The sequence below is a fragment of the Solea solea genome, chromosome 3, assembly GCF_958295425.1.
Source record: "Solea solea chromosome 3, fSolSol10.1, whole genome shotgun sequence".
Classification (NCBI taxonomy): domain Eukaryota; kingdom Metazoa; phylum Chordata; class Actinopteri; order Pleuronectiformes; family Soleidae; genus Solea; species Solea solea.
The window spans coordinates 21875873-21895835 of record NC_081136.1 but is presented as its reverse complement, the minus strand read 5'-3'; the positions used below and the strand labels follow the sequence as shown (position 1 = coordinate 21895835).

At 38.8% G+C, this 19963-nt stretch overlaps 1 protein-coding gene across 3 annotated transcripts in view; it reads right to left on the bottom strand.

Annotated features, from left to right (window-relative positions):
* Positions 1-7522: 7522 nt before the first annotated feature.
* The window catches only part of kcnc2 (potassium voltage-gated channel, Shaw-related subfamily, member 2), an 85350-nt gene continuing 72909 nt past the window's right edge, over positions 7523-19963 (bottom strand). Inside the window, exon 4 of one of the 3 annotated variants that reach the window (XM_058624997.1) lies at positions 7523-11842. In XM_058624997.1, the coding sequence (XP_058480980.1) occupies positions 11697-11842 (146 nt within the window). In that variant the 3' untranslated portion in view covers positions 7523-11696. The remainder of the gene's footprint in view (positions 11843-19963) is intronic. The other 2 variants (XM_058624999.1, XM_058624998.1) reach the window with 2 other exon arrangements.

Here is a 19963-nt window from a genome sequence, read left to right as displayed (position 1 = left end):
GTGTACCTGGAACAAAGCCTGTAAACGGAGCCCCCACTCTACTGCCTGATTCACTGTGACCTCGTCAACGACGCCAGCCTCATTACGTGGCACTCATCAGGATTGAAATGCCACAGCACGGAGTGACTGCTTCAGGGCCTGGAATCTCAGTGTCACTTCCAGTTTGTATTATTATATAAAGACACATGATAACGAGTGTTTTTATTAAAACATCTCTAAAGGGCATCACTGTGTTAGTCAGTGTTTTCACTCTGAACCATAGACCTTGTTGATGGATGTCATTTTCTGGGTTCCTCCTAAGCAAAATAGGAAGTGAAAATATATTGAATAGCCACCAGGGGGGTGACTTTGGAAATCTATAGCGCTGTAGCAGAAGATGTCCCGCAAATACGGCCTTGTTTAGACTGCAGCCCAAATTGAAATTTATAAGCATATCCGATCAAAATGTGTTCTTCCTGACCACATTATATATTGCATGTGATCAGATCCGATCTCCGTTTGTCCATGTTGACATAGCTGTCTCTCAATTGTCAAGGCTGCATCATCCAAGGCTGCGCACTTGAAGTAGATGGTAGTCAGATGCTATGAGAAATGAAACGTTCTAACCCACAAAACTCACAGGTCCCCTTCTTCTTCAGACTGTACAGCGAGGGGTTAAATGTCGCCCTCCACAGTTAAAAGTCCTGAATCTCAGTTATTCGTGCCCCTTGTGAATGAACTGTTGATTTTACCCTTGATCAGCCAAAACATCCTAAATATCAGATATATTTAGATACATCTGATAAAATAAATACATCTAAAATATATTTCCTTTTTCAAAATAGTTGTATAGTAGTATTTTATTAGTTTGTAAATGTGTCTTTTACTAGTTTTGTGATTACTTATTGGTTTTGATGGACCCTCCAGTTATTATTTTAAAAATATTTTATGTAATACTGGAAGAAATAGAGATGCATCAACACAGATGTCAGCTTGGGATGTCAAGAACAATGATTTCCCTGAAATGTTACTAACATGTAATATGATTCACAAATATAACTTATCACCTTTCCAGATTTATGATTTGAACAACAGATATAATTTGTACAAAAATAAAAAACGTATTCTACAACTCTATAATTAATAATTATTCACAGCAGATACTTTAGGACATTAAGAATTAGAACAAACACAGGTTTGACCAGGTCAAATAAACCTGGTTAAGCTTGTTAACAATTCTCTTTAATCCACAAATGTAAATTCTTAAACTAAACCCTGTTAAAATAATAAGAAGAATGAGCTGAAATTACTTTAACATGCCTCAAATGAACTGTCTATTCAGATATATGTCGTTTTCATTTTAGTGGTGCTCCAAGACATTATTTGAGCTACTGAGACATTCAGATTTAAAATGATGTTCAAAAATCCCATCGGTAACACATTCGAAAGCACATCCGTATGCGGTTTTAATCAGCTTTAGAAAAACACAGTTTTCATGTGTTTTTAGCTGTCCAGACTGCCCAAAAAATATATATAAATAAATCTGGACATGCTTAAAATTGCTGTAGTCTAAACAAGGCCTAGGGTAATGCCCTCTGGGAGGAAACATGTCACACAACGTGTCTGTTTGCTGTCTGTTTTCATCATAAAAGTGAATATAAATGGTAGATGCCAAAACAATCAGAGTCAGGCTAAAGGGGATCATTTTACCAGATCTCCACAGATCCAGAGAGACAGCAGAGTTGAATCTGTAAAGGGAGTATATAAAATGGAGGACCCAAATGCAGTTTCAAAAATGAACAAATTAAACTTTAATAAATAACTAAATAAATAGTTTGTTAGTTTTATTAATAAATAAAACCAACAAAAAAGGAAAACCCAAACCAAAATAACAAAATTGAGCAGAAACACGGGGAGCAGACCAGGAATGCAAAAACCAAACCAAATGAACCAAGACAGACACTGAGGAGCACAGAGGGAGGCAGGTGTAACACACAGGTTAAACTAACAAGACTCTAGATTTACCAAGAGTCTAGTCTGCACAGCAACATTAACATAGCAATGATTTACATTGCACTGTCCATTGTTAATACTAGGCTATCACTTACCTGTCCAGTGACAACAACACTGTCTTTAGTCAGTAGACTCCAGAGTTGAATGTTTGTCACAAAGCCAGATTGAGTCCATTTGTTTCCCTCCACTGACTCTCTGGAGTAAGCTGAAGGGAAGCTAATTAGGAAGTTGAAGATGTTTATTATTATTATTATTATTATTATTGATATAGAATATTGCAGGTCTGGAATAATGTCCTCTCCACCAGTTTACAAACCTGTAAAAACATGCTGGGGGCATTATACAGACCCGATAAATTCATTCTGTCAAGGTTTGCGATACATATTGGTCGATCTCTGTGGATTTAAAGTGTGCAGTGAACTCTGAGGGTACGTTTGCGGCACCCTCGACTGCCATTATGGTGCTGTGAGCACACATAGTCATGTGACGTCTGGAGCTATGTGTGAGTTAAGTGGATAAAGGTGGGCAAAATGTCAGCTTTTATTTTCACAAGCAACATATTCTTATTTTCAAATGGACACATGGGAAACCAAATAAAGCAATGATTTACTGAACTGTATGATAAAGTCAGTGGCTCATGCATTTGTGATCTCTGGATATCAATGCACAGGCCATGTGATGGCTGATGATGAAACCTGTACATCTGTTGCAGGTATCTTTAATATTATCTTTATTTTATTATGTGCGGTGTGTATTTTAATTTTCTGCTCACTTATGTATTTCTGGAAAGTTTTTAACGTTTTTGCAAAACAAAAGTACGGTGTCTTATAATCCCATGTGGGAGGGGCCAGCAATGACACAGACATAAAATTTAACAATACACACATATTTTAGTTTTGTCCTACATGGTGGAACACACGTTTCTTTTTGTGTTACTGAGTGAGAACCAAAACAGCATCTGCCGGAACATTCATGTCACAAATTTGCTCTTTTGGTGTTTTCAGCAGCTGGCACCATAAACCCCGCCTTCCTCTTGGGCAGCAAGAAGGGTGAGTGGAGAAAAGCGAGCCCCCCTCCTCCCCTCCGGCTGTTTACATCTCTTTGGCACGTCTGTGACTGTTTCCATGGCGATGGGAGAATTAAGATAGCAGGGATGTCTTCAGAGATACAATGTGCAGCGGGTGGTGATGATTATTGGATGTGAGTTGAAGGATGAACAGGGAGACAAAGGAAGTGGAAACGGATTGATTCCAGGTGTTAAGGTACACCTGTGTTATTGGACTAATTGCAGCTACATACTGTATATCTCTCTCTCTCAATATATATATATATGTATATATATATATATATATATATATATATATATCTCAACAAACCTGATCTTTCAGCATCTGGTATGTGACACCAGCAGTCACAGCTGTTGCAAAGATCCAGCTGTAATTCAAATCAAAACATCTCAGTGGGATTTGTGCGTCTGTGTTTCCCTGCAGGATGAGAAGGTTGAATATTTCAGATTAAAAAAACAGAAGCAGTGACGTAAATCAGAGCAGGAGCAGGACTCCACAGGTCTCAGCGCGCGTTTCATTTCATTTAGTAATGGAGAAAACCAATGATTGAAAATTCTATTTTCCATTAACTTACTAGCGTTGTAAATTTGTTTTTCTTTTCGAAATTTGACTTGAAATTGAGATATCACTTTCACAATGAAAAAAAACATGAAGTGACCTTGACCTTTCCACACCGAAGTTCAGTAAAACTCTCTGCTACATTTGAAATGATTACCTCAAACGTTCTCGATCTATAACTTTCACCTGAAAACATTTAAAGATGATAGTTGAGGTTGTTTGTGTGGTTGCGCGAGGTACTGACATACTACAGTAGCTGTGTCTCAATCCAGGGGCTGGAGATGACAGAGGGGATGACTCCGTCGGCTGTATCTCAGACTGAGAGACAAACATGGAATATGATTAACACATACTAAAAACAAAACAAAAACTTATGTCCACAACAAAATAAACCACTATTTTTACAACAATAGTTTATCAACAATACAATAGATGTAAGTCAACTATAATTAGTAATTATTCACATTTCATCATTTCATCAGATCATTTTGGACATAAAGTAAGTAGAACAAACACAGGTTTGACAATGTTAAATAAGATTAACCTTGCAAAAATATAACCCACAATTGTACAAATAAACCCTGTTTAAATAATATGAAGAATGAGCCGAAATTACTTAGTAAATCCTTATCAATATTAAATGGTAAAAAGCGTCTTTTGTATTGTTTATTTTTTTTGTTCTTTTTTGCATTTGTGTTTGGTTTACAATTATCCAGGCTCCACCAAGCCCATTCTGCATCTTGCCTGTAATAAAGGTTTACAAAAATGAAGAAAAAGTAAAAGAGGACTCAATGGACTGTGTGGAGTTTTAGCCCAGGAGAACAAAGGACGTCAAACATCAAAGTCACAAAATAACACATTTGAACTTACTGGTGGAGGTAACAGTGGATCAACAATTGCTTTGTGCTGTGATGTAAAATCATTGGTTTTAAATGGAAAAATCACACTAGGCGTAGATGTAACTTTAGCTGGGAGCTAGATGTTAGTATGTTGAGTGTCATTCTTTATCTTCCTCTCTCTTCTTCTTCTTCTTCTTCTTCTTCAGTGTAGTGGATTCTTTTTGGGGTCAAAGCTCGGATTAGGGTTAATTGTACATGCAAGACTAATTTAACTCCCACCCACATTAGTCCAACTTTAAGAAATGCAATTTAGTTAGTATGAATTTGTCAAGTCCAGTTTTAGTGAGACCGACACAATAATTTGATAAGTTTATTTAAAAAAAGAAATGTAAATGTTCTGAGTGAGCGTGTCTGTCTTTTGCTGGTTCGAGACACAAGGGGTGCTGTACCTCATACAACCACACTTCCAAAAAAGCGGAACTATCCGTTTAATGTAATGTCAATTTTCAGGCACTTTTCTTGGCTTTGTTACATGTCTTTCTGGGACTGGAGTCACACCGTTGCAGTGACTGATGTCTTACTTTAAGGTTATTTCTCGCAGAGAAGAAGAAAAACCAAGAGACAAGCAATCATTTAAAAGATAAATAGTTTATGTGAATCCCTCACATATCATTTACCTTCACTCTATACACATTGTATTGACTGTAACTTACAGTGTGTCCTTTTTTTCCCCCTTCTTTTGTTTTACAATTGGACACATGTTTTTTTTCCGCATGCACTTTAGAATGCCAACAAAAGGCTCCACGAATACAGACTTCAAACTGGAATTTTTTTTTCCTCACAACAAAAACATACAAAACATGACGTGTGGGATTCAAAAGCCTGACAGTTTGAGGCACGATGGAGAAGCACAGCATCAGACTACCATGACTTTCACAGGTAAGAGCAACAGTAAGACACAAAAATACATCTTCTGGATTTAAAAAAAATAAACACCTTTTTTTTTTCATTTTCCTCCAAGTTACAATGTCATCCTAAAAGTACACAGAGAACGGTAAGTGATCCTTTGTCAGCTCAAAGAGTGAAGCAGCGTGTTTACTATACGAGGAGGATTGTGGGTACAGGGGGACACAGCGAGCACCTGCCAGTTCCTTCTATCAACTGTCACAGCTTCGCTCTCTCTATTTTTTGACAGGCTGCTAAAATCACAGTGTGCATCGGTGCTTCTTATTTTTCAGGTGCTTATTGCAAGAAATCCGATCTGATTGTTTGGCTTCGTGGGATTGCTACGGTGCAGATGTGGCCATTCTAGAAGTTCCGCCTGAAACTCAGGGCAAGTTGTGCTACACTTTTGCTCCAACCCCCACAAACGGAAACGTTTGGACGAATCAAGTCATGCATTGTGTTTGTTTTTTTAGCCACCAGGATATATGAGGAATCATCTGGTATGAAAAATGTTTTTTGTCAAAAAAAAAAACAAACAGATCTGCAGCAAATGAGGGGAGAGACTTCTACAACAGCAAATACATCTTGTGTCTTGATCAGGTTTGTGAGTAACAGCATCAAGTCCGCAGTCTGCAGATCTGAGGCTACGTTCACATTACTCAAATCGGATTTTATTTTTTTATCTCCAGAAATTCAATCATCAATTCCAATTTTCAAATCAGATTTGTGTCACTTCAGTATGTGGTCCCAGCATATTGACCTGCAGTGGCAATAATGACAGTAATATAGAAGAGTGTTGAGCACCCATAAATTCACTGTGATAGCAGCATTCAATTGTTTTTGGTATTGAGTGGTCTTATAAATATGATTTTTGCTGCTTTTGTCAATGACACATGCAAAGGAGTATCACTAGCTACAGTGATACATGGACACAAGTAATCGGAACAAAAGTCATGTAAACACACAATCCCGAAAACTCTGATCCCATACAGCCCATTCGGAAACAAATTAAATTCCGAACGAGAGGGGCTGGTATGTGCCGATCGTCATGACTTCCTGGTTTGGTGCTATCACGTGTCTGATCCACATAAACGGGACGTGTTTCTGTTTTGTTCCTGCTGTATTTTCAAAAAAGAATAATGAACAGGAAAGTCACAGACGAGGAAGAGGAAGAAAATGAGACGGTTTGTGGACAGCGAGGGGACAAACAGTGGAAGTGAAGCTTCTTCTTCTGCTTAGACAACACTGCACATCTCAAATAGTGAACACAATCAGATCATTTCATTTTGCGTCCAATTTTTGCAAATTGTAAATTCTAATCAGACCAAATTTTGTGATGAAGATCCAACCATAGCTAATGTGTGCATATGTCACTCACATTCAAATTAAAGTCAGTAGTTATTTGGGCTGTCATTTTGACCCAAAATGCAGATATATGCTGGAAATTGGTGGCACAATTTCAAACTCAACTCACACCCATTTGAGTTCAAAATAAACAGCCTAAAGTAATTAATAAGTAATAACCGTTGAAAACTTGATTTCTGGAGAGTTCTGAATGTGAACCGCCAAATCTGATCTGTAGTGTATTGGAATAGAATCGGATTAGAAAAATGTAGCTGGTAATCTGAACGTAACCTTACCCTGGAGTTTTAGGACACACACACACAGCAGAGCGGTTATCCTACAGAAAATTACTGAGGGAAACCAAAGCAAAGATGACAATAAATGCCACATTTATTCAACTTAGCACGTTTGTTTGTCTCTCTATACTGTATATACTGTATGTAGAAGTTAAAATATGAATACACCCCATTTTTAGAACACAAAGTGCCTCAACTGATACATCTTAATACACTTATTGCGAGGAGGGATACCACAGCAAGAAAAAGTGATTGACACTGAGTGTCAACTGACCACTGTGTTACCTGACACACCATCAAAAGACACATGTGTATACATGGACCCACATGGCCCAGATGTGCTGTTTTGTTCCTTTTATTTACAGGAGAAATATACAGTACATAGTCTCTTTTATGGACGTGTCCCAGTTTGAATTCCATTTTCTCAGATTGGGAAAACAGCTCGGGAGAACGTAAGTGCTTCACATGGTTCTTTAGCTTTCGTGATCGCGGAGCTGTGAACCAGGCGGCCGTCAGTCAGTGGTTTGTACACGCGCCCTCATCTGTATTGTCCTGGAGCAGTGGCCATGTTGCTCCAAATGTTGCTCCTCCCACCGCAACAGGTCCTCACACTGATGACAGTCTTATCCCACCATCTTTCAAATAGGAAATGAATTGTCTAAATAAAATATAAACACATCTCTAAATATCAGAAATGCATTGTGTGTCTCTGCTGAGCATCCTTGCCATGCACATCATCTCTATATAATGATAAAAACAGTGCTATAAGTGGGGTGATTCAATAATCTGCTCGCCAGACCAAGAGAAATGTCTGCACAAACTGTTCTTTGTTTAATTGTTTTGAGTTTTTGCCCAGCTATGTGTAAGAAGCACCTAGCTGTGAGCCAGTTGCTATGCAACCCTCTTCCTCTGGTATAGACATACTTTAGGGATGGGCGAGGCTCATCACTGCATGGTTATGTCTGCTTCTCTACACCTGCTGCTGCACAGAGGCCAATTTATGCCCGCTATGGAAAATAATCTCATCAATAATAAATGATGCAGCCTTTCAGCAAAACTAAACAAAAAGGCAGCTAATGAGAGGATTACTGACAGTTTTTGTAGAGAATTCAGGTTAGTGAGTTTGGTGTGAGCTAATCGTTCCTTAGAGGAGAAAGTGAAACTGTTTATGTATCTCTGTCATTCAAAAAAATATTTGTAAATTCCCAGCTCAAATTTAATTTGACCCCCGATAACAACTACACACACAGTTTTGGTCATTTGGATGTGAATTTTGACATACCTTCACTTTTCATACTTTTCACATAAAGCAAATAAATCCATGGGAAGAAACAGGTGGATTTAACTGGTGCTCGATCATTGTACTTAAGAAAATAAATAGAAATGAAATACTTGGATTGTTTGGCTCTGATTGAAAATTCAAGTAGCCTCATAATCACGTAGTGGAATTCTAATTAGGGCAGAATGATTTGGGGAAAAGACTTTGATATCAAAATTGCAATATGATTCATGATCATTTTTCCAAAGTAGAGCTTTAGTTCAACAAGCATGTTGTAATAGATTCAAAACATGAACTCCTTTATATTCATTCATTAATTAGGGTTCCCACACCTCGGTTAACATTTCTTTCTTTCGTTAACGGACTTTCCACGACCAATTCCCTGAAATTCAAGGACCAAATGCTGCTGACACAGCTTAAGATGGGAGGGCAACTTGTAAGAACCTCTTTGCCCATGGCACCCACTTTCATTGATTTGCAGATCTGCATCTGGCCAAGAGATTGTCCTTGGGATCTTGGTTGAGCCAGTCTTTGAGATTTTCTACAGTGACGCAGAGGTCTTGGAATTTGCATTTCCCAGGCATCACATAATTTGCTCTCTCTTGCTAAACATTACTTGCTCATTGCTCTGCATGCATTTTCATGTCATCGGCAGAGTTAGACAGTGTACAGTGCCCACAACACTGCTAGTAGTAAACTTTCAAGGATTTCAAGGACCTGTGTGAACAACATAAATGTATGAATTACCATTAATTAAACGGCTAAAACCAAAGTATAAACTATGGGGTCAGAAATGCTACATATCATGTATCGTAAATTGTGGCCTTTACAATTTGCTAATCCCATTATTTCAACTTGAGATTTCGATTGTTTCTTCAGCTACATTGACTGTATAGACAAATGTTATTCATGTGCAAATCCTTAAGTGAAATGGTGTCACCAGGACTGTGAATTTGTAGACATCTCTCACAATTATTAAATAACCCCACTTTTTTGTGCGCGCACACACACACACAAACAAATTATAATACATGGTAAAGAAGGACAAAGGGGTTCTAAACTGAAGTCTGACACCCACACCACCTCAGAAAGTTACCTGTCCACCAGATAAAACACTGCTCTCTGCTTGTGTGAAACCAGTAAAGACAACCTCTGCAGTTATCTGGGAGTAAACAACCAGAGATACAACAACTTTGGTGGCACAGAGAAAAAGAAGACTAAAACTGAAATGAGAGGGGAGCGAGAAGGTTAATGGGAAACATCAGGAGATGAGTGGGAACCCACATGCAGAGAGAAGTGAATGACCTCCTACACTTCTGTGGTTTTCGTCAAGGGGATTATTTGTGAAGCCAACGTCAAAATGAGACACAGTACAAGTTGAGTGTATCCCCAGATCCCAACATAATAATATTAAATTAAAAAAATACTTCTTCAGACACACATTCATTTAAACATCATTTTTGTAAAGTGATAGTTCTACAGTTTATACACTGCCTGAATAAAAAGTCACACACTTGAATGGCAAAGAACTGCAAAGGCCTGATAAGGATCCATTCATTTGAATTAAGTGTGTTGGAACAGAGAAACATCCCAAACATGCAGAGCAGTGTGTCCCCAGGACCAGGATTGAGAGACCATGCCAAAGATTATTAATTTGGTTAAAATCTGAACTCGGTGGTGGCCAATCCATGAGTGACAATGATGACTCATGCTCCTGAATCAATTTCTGCAACATTTGAGCTGGAATATGCCTGAAAAACCTGGTAGTTGAGTATATTTAGATTTAGTCAGCTGGTCTCAGTTTTTGGGCACATGCATGGTTTGAATTACTGGAGAGTATTCAGCTTCCCTGAATAGCACACAAGCTACCTAGAAAGTCTACATTGAGACATTGACGGGGAGCTCTGGAAAATCGTCCATTTTTATGTCACAGGCTACAGATTTTGATTTTTATGTGCTCATTCGCTCATTAAATAGCAATTTCTGAACATTTGTCAATGTCTCCACTATGCTTGCAAAGGGGTTGAAAATGATTGGGAAATTTTTCCAGAAACGTCCCATAGGAACTTCAGTTTGGAAATTTTCTAAATTGGAAAATTCCAAGGGAATTGTGGGAATAAATGGGGATTAACTGGAAATTGTGAATAATTTAAAGAAACTGTGTCACATACAAATGTAAACATTTAGTTTTGTATTTGTATATATAGATATATAACTATCTATATCTAGCTAACTATACATATATAGTATTTGGTTTAGCCTGTAGGATTAGAGTATGTGACTGTTTCTGGTCAGGCAGTGTATACTGTATATATATATATATATATATATGTGTGTATGTATATTGTTTTTTTTTACATAGCTTTAATTTCTCCCTTTGTCCCTCGCAACACTGCTGGCAGACAGATGGTGATGACATGAACATGAGTGGGCCCAGCAGCAGGTGAGGAGTGACAGACTGTACATGTGTGCTTGTGAGAGTCAAAAACAATTCCTGACAGACAAATCATCCATCCTGAAAGCCATCCCCTCTGCTCTCCATCACATTACATAACGTAGCAAAACAAAGTCACAGTTGTAAGAGGTTTAAATTAAGTGACATCTCTCTCTTGACTTTTTTTTTCTTGGAAGCACATCCTTTTTTAATGGTATCTAAATATAGCAACATCTAATATCCCTGATTATTAAATGTTATGGCTGCTACTTCTGAAGCCACCAGTCAAAAGCTCTTTTATTGCAAGTATGAAGTCTCAATATCTAAAAGGGACCTAACTTCAAAAGCCATGTTTCCACTGAGTGGAATGGTTCGATTTGGTACAGTATGGTATGTATTTTTTTGTACAGTCAGGGTTCCACCAGTTTTTCGCCCGCAGTCTATTCTCATACAAAGCTTGATGTCTTGTTGAGACAAACAGCCACAAACTGAGCTGCTGGATGTCCTCTATTATTGTCCTCTATTGTGTCGTGTTCAAAGTCACACTGGTATGACCTCACACTACACGGCCATCGGGCACAGCCCACACCCTGCCTACTGCGTAAAGGCATTGTTCTCAGTGGAAAAGCAAGCCTGACCCTGGGCTTTTCCATTCCAAACCGTACCGTACTGTACCAAACGAAACCTTTCCGTACCATGACGGAAACACAGCATAAGAATGCTAGCTAAGCACATGTACCTTCAAGGACGAGGGGAAGTGAGGAGTTGCTCAGATTGCCCAAGCCACTAACATTAACTGTCTTAGCTACAGGGTGAAGTACTTATCCACTATCCACAATATCTAGAAGAGTTCAGATAGAACAGCAAAGGTGAGGTTGTCGGTTTTGGGGTTGGGACGTAGCGTGGGGTGGTTGAGGCTACAGAGGCTGAAGGCTGGACATCTCACAGGATGGAGGGGATGGGGGAGCGAGAGCGCCGCAGCGGGCAGGGTGATCCGTATGGCGAGGTCACAGGAGACAACCTCAGGGTGTTACCAGCCATGCCAGTCATGCCCGCTATGTTGTTTAAGCTCCGGGATTTCTCATAGCCTTCAGATGAAGGGGGGGGGGGGTGCGACATAGAGGTGGTGGTGGTGGTGGTGGTTGTGCAGGAGCAGGACATGAACACACACAGGCAGGCAGGCAGGCAGGCAGGCAGCAAACGATCCGTGTCCGAGCCGGCCGAGTGAACCAAGACAGGAGACAGTAGTGAGACAGAGCAACAGTAACATTCTGTGTGGTGAATGCATGCAGAGCATGTTTCCTCACAGGCAAATATTGTAAAAGGAGCTGCTGTGGAGCAAGGAAAAAGCTCACTAGCTGAGTGTGGAGCAAGGCTGCACAAGGAATTGTTTTAAAATCTAAATCACAATTTTCAATATATGTATATATATGTACATATACACATTCCATGCTGGCTAGGAGAAGAAAACTTCAAATAAGTCCAATTGACTTTCTGCTCTACTTGCACAATGTTTTTTTTGTGCAAAATAAATCAAATCAAATCAAAATATCTGTGAGAAAAATTGTCTTTAGATATCCTGCAGCCCTTGTGTGGAGTCATACAACCATGGTGTTTTGTTTTTTTTCTTTAACTGCTAACACTCACAATTCAAGTTCATTCAAACACAATTGCTTGACTTTTGAATGATTAGTTTGAGATTAAAATATCTTGTAAGTGAGGAATGTGTAGGTTATGACACATCTGAAACCATGTTATCAAATATACAGTGAACATATGTAAGTTGTATACAATCAGTTATTATCAAATATATATTTTATGGCAACTAAAATATATTGTGTTATAAGTCTTAAGTAAGCCTTATAATGTATTACTTACTTATTATGTATCTTTGAATTATAAAAGGTTTTTCTGAGTAATTTCACATTGGCTGCAGTGAAATAGCTGTAAATTTGGCTCAGCTGGATTTTTTACACTATTCAAAAGGACTCAATAGGTAACGCTGTTAGCTAATATGCTGACATTCCAACATAGCAATGAATTTATAAAAATATATATATATTTTCTAATATGACCAATGTCTATGTTGCAATTAAACGGTGACTTTCCCTTTCAGCTATCAATGTTTTATCTGCCCCTTTAAATAACCAGTCAGCTTTAACCTACACAGCAGCTCCGCCTTAAACTGCAAGTCTGCAGGAGCTAAGTCTGCAAGCTAGTTACTAAATTATTAGTGATGTTATTGTTCAACTAAAAAGGTTGAAAAGAAAAGCGATTAATCTCATGCATCATCATTAGCATTTACTCTCATTAACAACTGTCTAAACTCGACAAATATATCTAATAAATGGCAAAAACGCTTATATAAATTGTGCATACAGATTTAGGCACACAAATATGAGACTTATAGTCATAAGGAGTCAAGTGGACACAAAAAAGTTGCGTTCACTTTGAGCATGATGCAAAATCTTTCAAGCTCGGAAATTACATGCAAAGGCAACACTAAGACACAGATACAAATTTTGCATTGGTGATGCAAATCCATTATCGCAAACCCCTTGAAAACACAAAGTGTTACACCATTAGCTTTATTCAAAATTTGCATGATGTGGTATCATGAAAGTCAATCATCCATTAGAGATTCTTTTAACATTGAATAGGTGTCGAAGGAAGGATGTTGTATGTGTGCACAGGGATCACAGGGAGAAGGACAGGGCAGAACAGAAAGTCAGCAAAGAAGTTGGACAACCTAGTAAATTTTGAAAACAAAAACTCTGGTTACTTTGGTTCCCTCCCACAGTCCAAAAACATGCAGATAAAATGTCTAAGAACCAGTTGTCATTTACAAACATGACCTGGCTTTGACCATAGGTGAATGTGAGAGTGATTGTGCCACTGGTTGTTTGTCTCTGTCTGCCCACCTTTCGCCTTTGTGTCAGCTGGGTTTGAATGAATGAACTTAATTCAACCTGTTGGTCTCACACAGTTGCTTTTGGTTGTTGGCTGATGGTCAGCACTAGCAGTAGATAGCGATGACAGGTGGCCAATTGTTTTTTTATCTCAAATTGCTGGTACAACTTGCACAGGTTGCCAGTCACATGTAACATTATGCAAGAAAATTGCTTTGCATTCAGTGGGGTAGCACCATATGACAGCACATAATGGATCAAGTAAGTGTGCTATATATCCAGGTTTTAGCCTGCAAGTGCTGATAATGATGAATAAAAGTTATTAATATTTTGAAAATCTGGACAGATTCACACATTTCAAGAGCTCAAGCTTCTAAACATGCCGCATGTGAAGATGCTGGCAAATCAAGTGCAAAATAAACAAGCAAGCCAAAGCAGCCAGCTCAGCATGCCAATCAGCTGGTATAAACACTGACGAGGGAAAGCTAATGAGAACGTGACCCTATTACCACACACTTGGTTTTTCACCAGGAGGAAGGATGTAAATTAAAGCAGTGCTTTTTCAGAGGCAGCTGAGCAGGCAGGACAGAGGACAGTGCTGGTTTACAGTACGTCAACAGGTAGCAACAGCTAGAAAAGACCTGATGGTTTATGCATTAGTGTCAGTGTGGCGTCAGCTGTGACTGCTAAGTGAAGCAGCAGAGACGGAGGCACAGCAGTTTTGTTGCAGACATTGAAGAAGCGAGAGTGGTGCAGCACCTGCTGTGAGACAGATCAGGCATAAAATGGGTATACACTGTGGGATTCTAGCCTGTTTTGGACCAGACTTTGATTTTCAGCTTCTTCTGGAATTGTTTGTGGTGCAGTTTGCGGGGGAGAGCGAGGAACGATCCCCTGCTCCTCAACAACCATCAGACGGCTGGGTGACATTCTTACATAACAATGTCGGTAGGCCAAAACTAGCTTCTCATTCATATAAAGCAGTGCTACAAGTTGATTCTCCAAAGTTTCTCATTGCACCTTTGCAAACTGGCAAAAAGAGTGTCAGGAAACCATGAAAACATGATGCTGGGTGAGAAGTCTGGCAACCTGATTCCACTGAGTGATGGTGACAGCATGCAAACCTCACTGACATTTTCCACCATCTCTTGTCATGTGCTAGTTTGTTGTTGCTGCTGATTCATGTGCTTTCTTACAAATATATTGACAATTTTCAGTAGCCGAGACAGTCCGCAAGCCAAGGGGACGATTTTAACATGTACAATGTCTGCACTCACGACTTGAGTGTCATACTATACAGGGTGATTACAGAAAACGGAAACTTTAGCTTCACATCTCAGACCGATCAGTCTTATAGAGCTCCAGACATCACCGTCCCAGTTTTTGAAAAATGAATGGCATCAGTGCCAGTTGAGAGGTTCAAGAGTTCAGGGAGATTGAGTAATATATCACAAAACCTGACAGACTGAATATATCTGACGCTTAAACTACCCCCTGGTGTGTTCCACAGGTGGGGAAACAGCTGGAGCAGACATTATTCCAGACCTGCAGCGTTATGACATCCTCACCTTGCTGATAAACTCTAATGCGGAGTATACGTAATCTAGACTGTCCTCCAATAAAACGTACATATAGGTCGTATGCAGGAATTACGACCTATGTTTACGTTTTCAAAACATGCGCCCCTAGCGGTTGTATACATAACAGCAACCACTTCCGCCTTAGACGCCGTATCTAGTGGCTTCGCCGATGTCAGCACCGGCAGTCGGCTCAGTAGCGAGAGCACTGCGCCAGAGCACGGTCGACAATGGTTCGGTCCCTAACTACACCACCTTTTTAATATTTTTTTTTATTTTTACTACCTAACCCTGTCTTCTTTGCCCTAACCCTACCCTCAGTAACATCTGTGCATATTCGAGTTGGAAAATACTACCTTTACGTCGCATTCAGGGGTTTGAAAAAAACGACCCACAGTCACGTTTTCAGAAAACTACCTATTTGTACGTTTTCAGGGGTTGAAAAAACGACCTATATGTACGTTTCAGTTGGAGGACAGGTTGGGTAATCATCTATCTTACAATAAAGCATGTCAAATACACAAGATATTTAAGTTAATTCACGCTGGAGTTCATAATGAAGCTAAAGTTGGCATTTAAGGAGAAACTTAATGGAAACTTAACTTACAATGATCGTGCCTATAACTTTGTCAAAAATAATATGTTTCTTTAAATTTGTCTCAAATTTGTCTCAAAACACAGCAACACTTTACATTTTAGTCTAATGTGCTGACCGTGATTGGATAGCAATTATATCTTGATGTGGACACCGTACACGCATATTAACACCAGGTGTAAATGCATGTGGTGAAACACTGTCCGATTGCTATCTGATCACAGAAAAAAAAAAAAATTCTAATGGCAGGTGTAAAGGGGGCCTATACGTCTATGAATGTGAACGCCGCTTCCTGCAAAAATCAGCCACCGGAGCTCTACACAGTGTAAAGTATACTGTATACCCAGCTTTAGAGAATGAAGATCAAATATACAGATGCTTATCCTGCGATTTTAATGTAGTCATGTCGTCCTGCATTACATAACAGAATATGAGTAAATCTGAAATGATGCCAGAAATTGTCCTGAAATGAGAGCTGACATTCAAAGGAACACAATCTTCAATTCAACAAAATAGTGAAGAGATTTAACCTGGAGGGGTAGTTATAATCTGATGGAAAGCAATTACCTGAGGCGTAACACTTGAACTTTACAGTGGAGACTAATGCAACAACAATACTTTCAGATGCTTAAGGTAAAATTGAGGACTAACAAACATGCTTCAGCCCTTGTTTTTTGTACACAAAACAAGACTAACTGAAAATGTTTTACAGATATAACAAGTTTACTGCAATGAATATCTATTAGAGGCAGCATTACCTTACCTCTCTGTGTATTTGTTTTAATGTATGAGACAAGGCTGTGTGAAAATGTAGCAGAACTTCATGACGACCTTTAGCTTGGGTCATAGTGTGAGGAAGGTTGAGTCCTTTATCGAGTTTGACCTTTCCAACAGTGCATAGCAACAAGAGTGAAAGCGATATAATGCACATGCACATTGCAATCAAGTGTGTATTCAACACCACTTAAACTATTAATATAGAGACATTATTGTCTATAAAGTTTTTTTTTATTAGTTTTTCGTTTTTTTTAACTTCTGTATATTTTTAAGCACCATATTATAATGTTGATATTTTGCCAAAATCAGTCTCTTCTACTTCCCAGTCAGAATTAAGATTTGAAAGTTGATGTCGACTGCAAATGGCGCTTGCTTAAAGAGATATTTCAGGTTGTCTGAAGTAAACACTATTTATCTCCCACTTTGCTCAGTACATCAACAAGTGCAGGGCCGTCACCAAGAACTAGCCTCGCACATGGACACATGTTATGGTAAAAACTTTTGTCACTTCAGTAAATTTGAGCAAAGGATTTATAACGCTGAAGTCACAATATGACACATTTCAACTTAATAATAGCGACAGCAGTGGATCAGAGCCCCCAGGCCAGCTTGAGTCCAACTCATTTACTACAATTTCAGTCAGACTAACATCTTTACTTCTATTAAAGTTTGAAGTCAGATGAACATAATGTTTTTATTTTCTAATATCATGTAAATGTACTGAGCACACACCTCTGTGTCGTAGTGCCTTCAGCTAGACATAGCTCTAGTAGCTGATGTCACACAATACCATCATACGTTCAACAGTTCAAGTTTTAAAAAACAAACAATGCCATTTTGGCAGGTAGCTGTGCAGTTAAAACCCACAGACATATACCAGGGAATATGTCAGGTCACTCCGACCTATATCCAATCTTCCTTTCATTTCTAAAATCTTAGAAAAGGCCATGGGTAATGATTTATGTGAATATTTGCACATTAATGGCCTGTTTGAAGATTTTCAGTGAGGTTTTAGATTACATCATAGCACAGAAACAGCACTAGTTAAAGTAAGTAACAACCTTCTGGCCTCAGATAATAGTCAAGTCTCTTTACTTGTCCTGTTAGATCTTAGTGCTGCATTTGATCATAATATTCTATTGCAGAGACTGGAGCAGACTCTTGGGATCTGGGAGGTGCTGCCCTCTGCTCGTTTAAATTGTACTTATCTGATAGATTCCAGTGTGTTAATGTTAATGATAAAGCCTCATTACAAACAAAAGTAAATTGTGGAGTTCCACAGGGCCCAGTACTTGGGCCTATACTTTTTAACTTGTGCTTCCTTTAGGGGAACATTATTAGAAAGCACAACATACACGTTTATTGTTATGCAGATGACACACAGCTATATGAGGCCAGATGAAATACATCAGGTTGTTCAACTCCAGGAATGTCTCAGAGACATTAAGTCCTGGATGTCCTGTAACTTTCTACTTTTAAACTCAGAAAAAACTGAGGTCATTACACTCGGCCCTAAACACCTCAGAGAAAAACTTTCTGATCACATTGTCACTTTAGATGACATCACCATGTCTTCTAGTTCCACTGTGAGGAACCTTGGAGTTATTTTTGACCAGGAAATGTCATTTGATTCACACATAGAACTAATTTCCAGAACAGCCTTCTTCCACCTGCAGAACATTATGAAAATTAGAAACATTCTGTCCTTAAAAGGATGCTGAAAAACTAGTTCATGCTTTTGTTACATCTAGATTAGATTACTGTAACTCCTTATTATCAGGATGTTTCAACAAGTCTGTTAAAACCCTTCAGTTAATTCAAAATGCTGCAGCACGAGTTCTGACAGGAACTAGCTTAGGAATTAGCTTCTCTACACTGGCTCCCCGTACAGTTTAGAATTCAATTTAAAATCCTCCTCCTCACGTACAAAGCACTTAATGATCAGGCCCATTCACACATGGAATAATTCATTTTAGCTTATCACCCTAACAGATCACTGTTAGGGTGATAAGTGAGCTCCCAATGACAGTTTGGGAGGTGGACACTCCCTTCCTTTTTTGATAAAGCTTATAGTTAGAGCTGGCTCAGGGAAACCTGGACCATCTCAGATCCAGTTTCAAGGCTACTATTATTATTATCATACATATCATCACCATTATTAATATATAATTGATATTAGAATATTTTTTTTATCAACAATCTCTGCTGCTGCATATATAAATGGCATTAGTAGTTCTATAAACTGTCCTGTATAAACTTATAACGTGATATGACTGTTGTGTATCTACTCTCCCAATTTTCTGTCCCCCATTTTTCCTTTCACCCCAACCGGTCAAGGCAGATGGCTGCACACCTTTGAGTCTGGTTCTGTCAGAGATTTCTCCCTGTTAAAAGGGAGTTTTTTCTCTCCACTGATACCTAATGCTTGCTCATTGTGTGAATTGTTGGGTTTCGCTGCTCTCCATGATGTTGTCTATGTACAGTGTCTTGATGTATGTTATTGATTTGGCGCTATACAAATAAAATTAAATGGAATTGATCTCATCCCTTCACTGGCTGTATTCATAAAAAGTGAAGACATCTGTTGGAATACCAGAACTGCCAGAGACAAGTGGAAGGAAAACATCTTTTATTATGATGTCTAACCATTTTCTGGAGTATAGGATGAGTAAAAATGTATCAGAATGTTGAGGATGTTGGAATGCTGCTGTAATAATTTCACTCTTCCATACTTGTGAGAAGCATCATGAGGGCATCATACGGGTCAGTTAAACTAGTCTGTCAAGTTCTGCGATATATTGCATTTGAACATGCACAGCAAACTCTGACTGCTTTAAATGGACACCAACATGTCAGTGTAAACAAAGGGAGTCACATGATGTCTGAAGCTATAAATGAGTGATGTCATCACCGTGTTCCAATTGAGAAGTCGGCAAACAAAACATGGACGCAAACGTAAACAGCACAGGAACATGTCTGTGGTTAAACTATAACACTACTATGTGTACGACTGATTTTATGTGACAAAAATACGACAGAAGTGCTATTAATGGTAAAGTAGCAGTGTTTGTATGGTGGCAGCAATCTTGGAATCCCATGTCAGAGTTGGTTTAGGTTGCTCAGAGATTCCGATTTGGAAATCCAAGTTCAGGTTGTATAAGGCTCAGAAAGTTCTAACTAGAAATAGAATGCACCAATACACTGGGCAGTTGATTTGGCAGCTGTAAATGAGCAGTGAACCTGGCAATAGCTGGAAAAGTGAGGCACGCCATCACAAATGTATTCAAGAAAACATGAATAAATCATAGGGAAAGCAACAGTTCTGAGTCAGCTGCATGGACACTGTTGTCC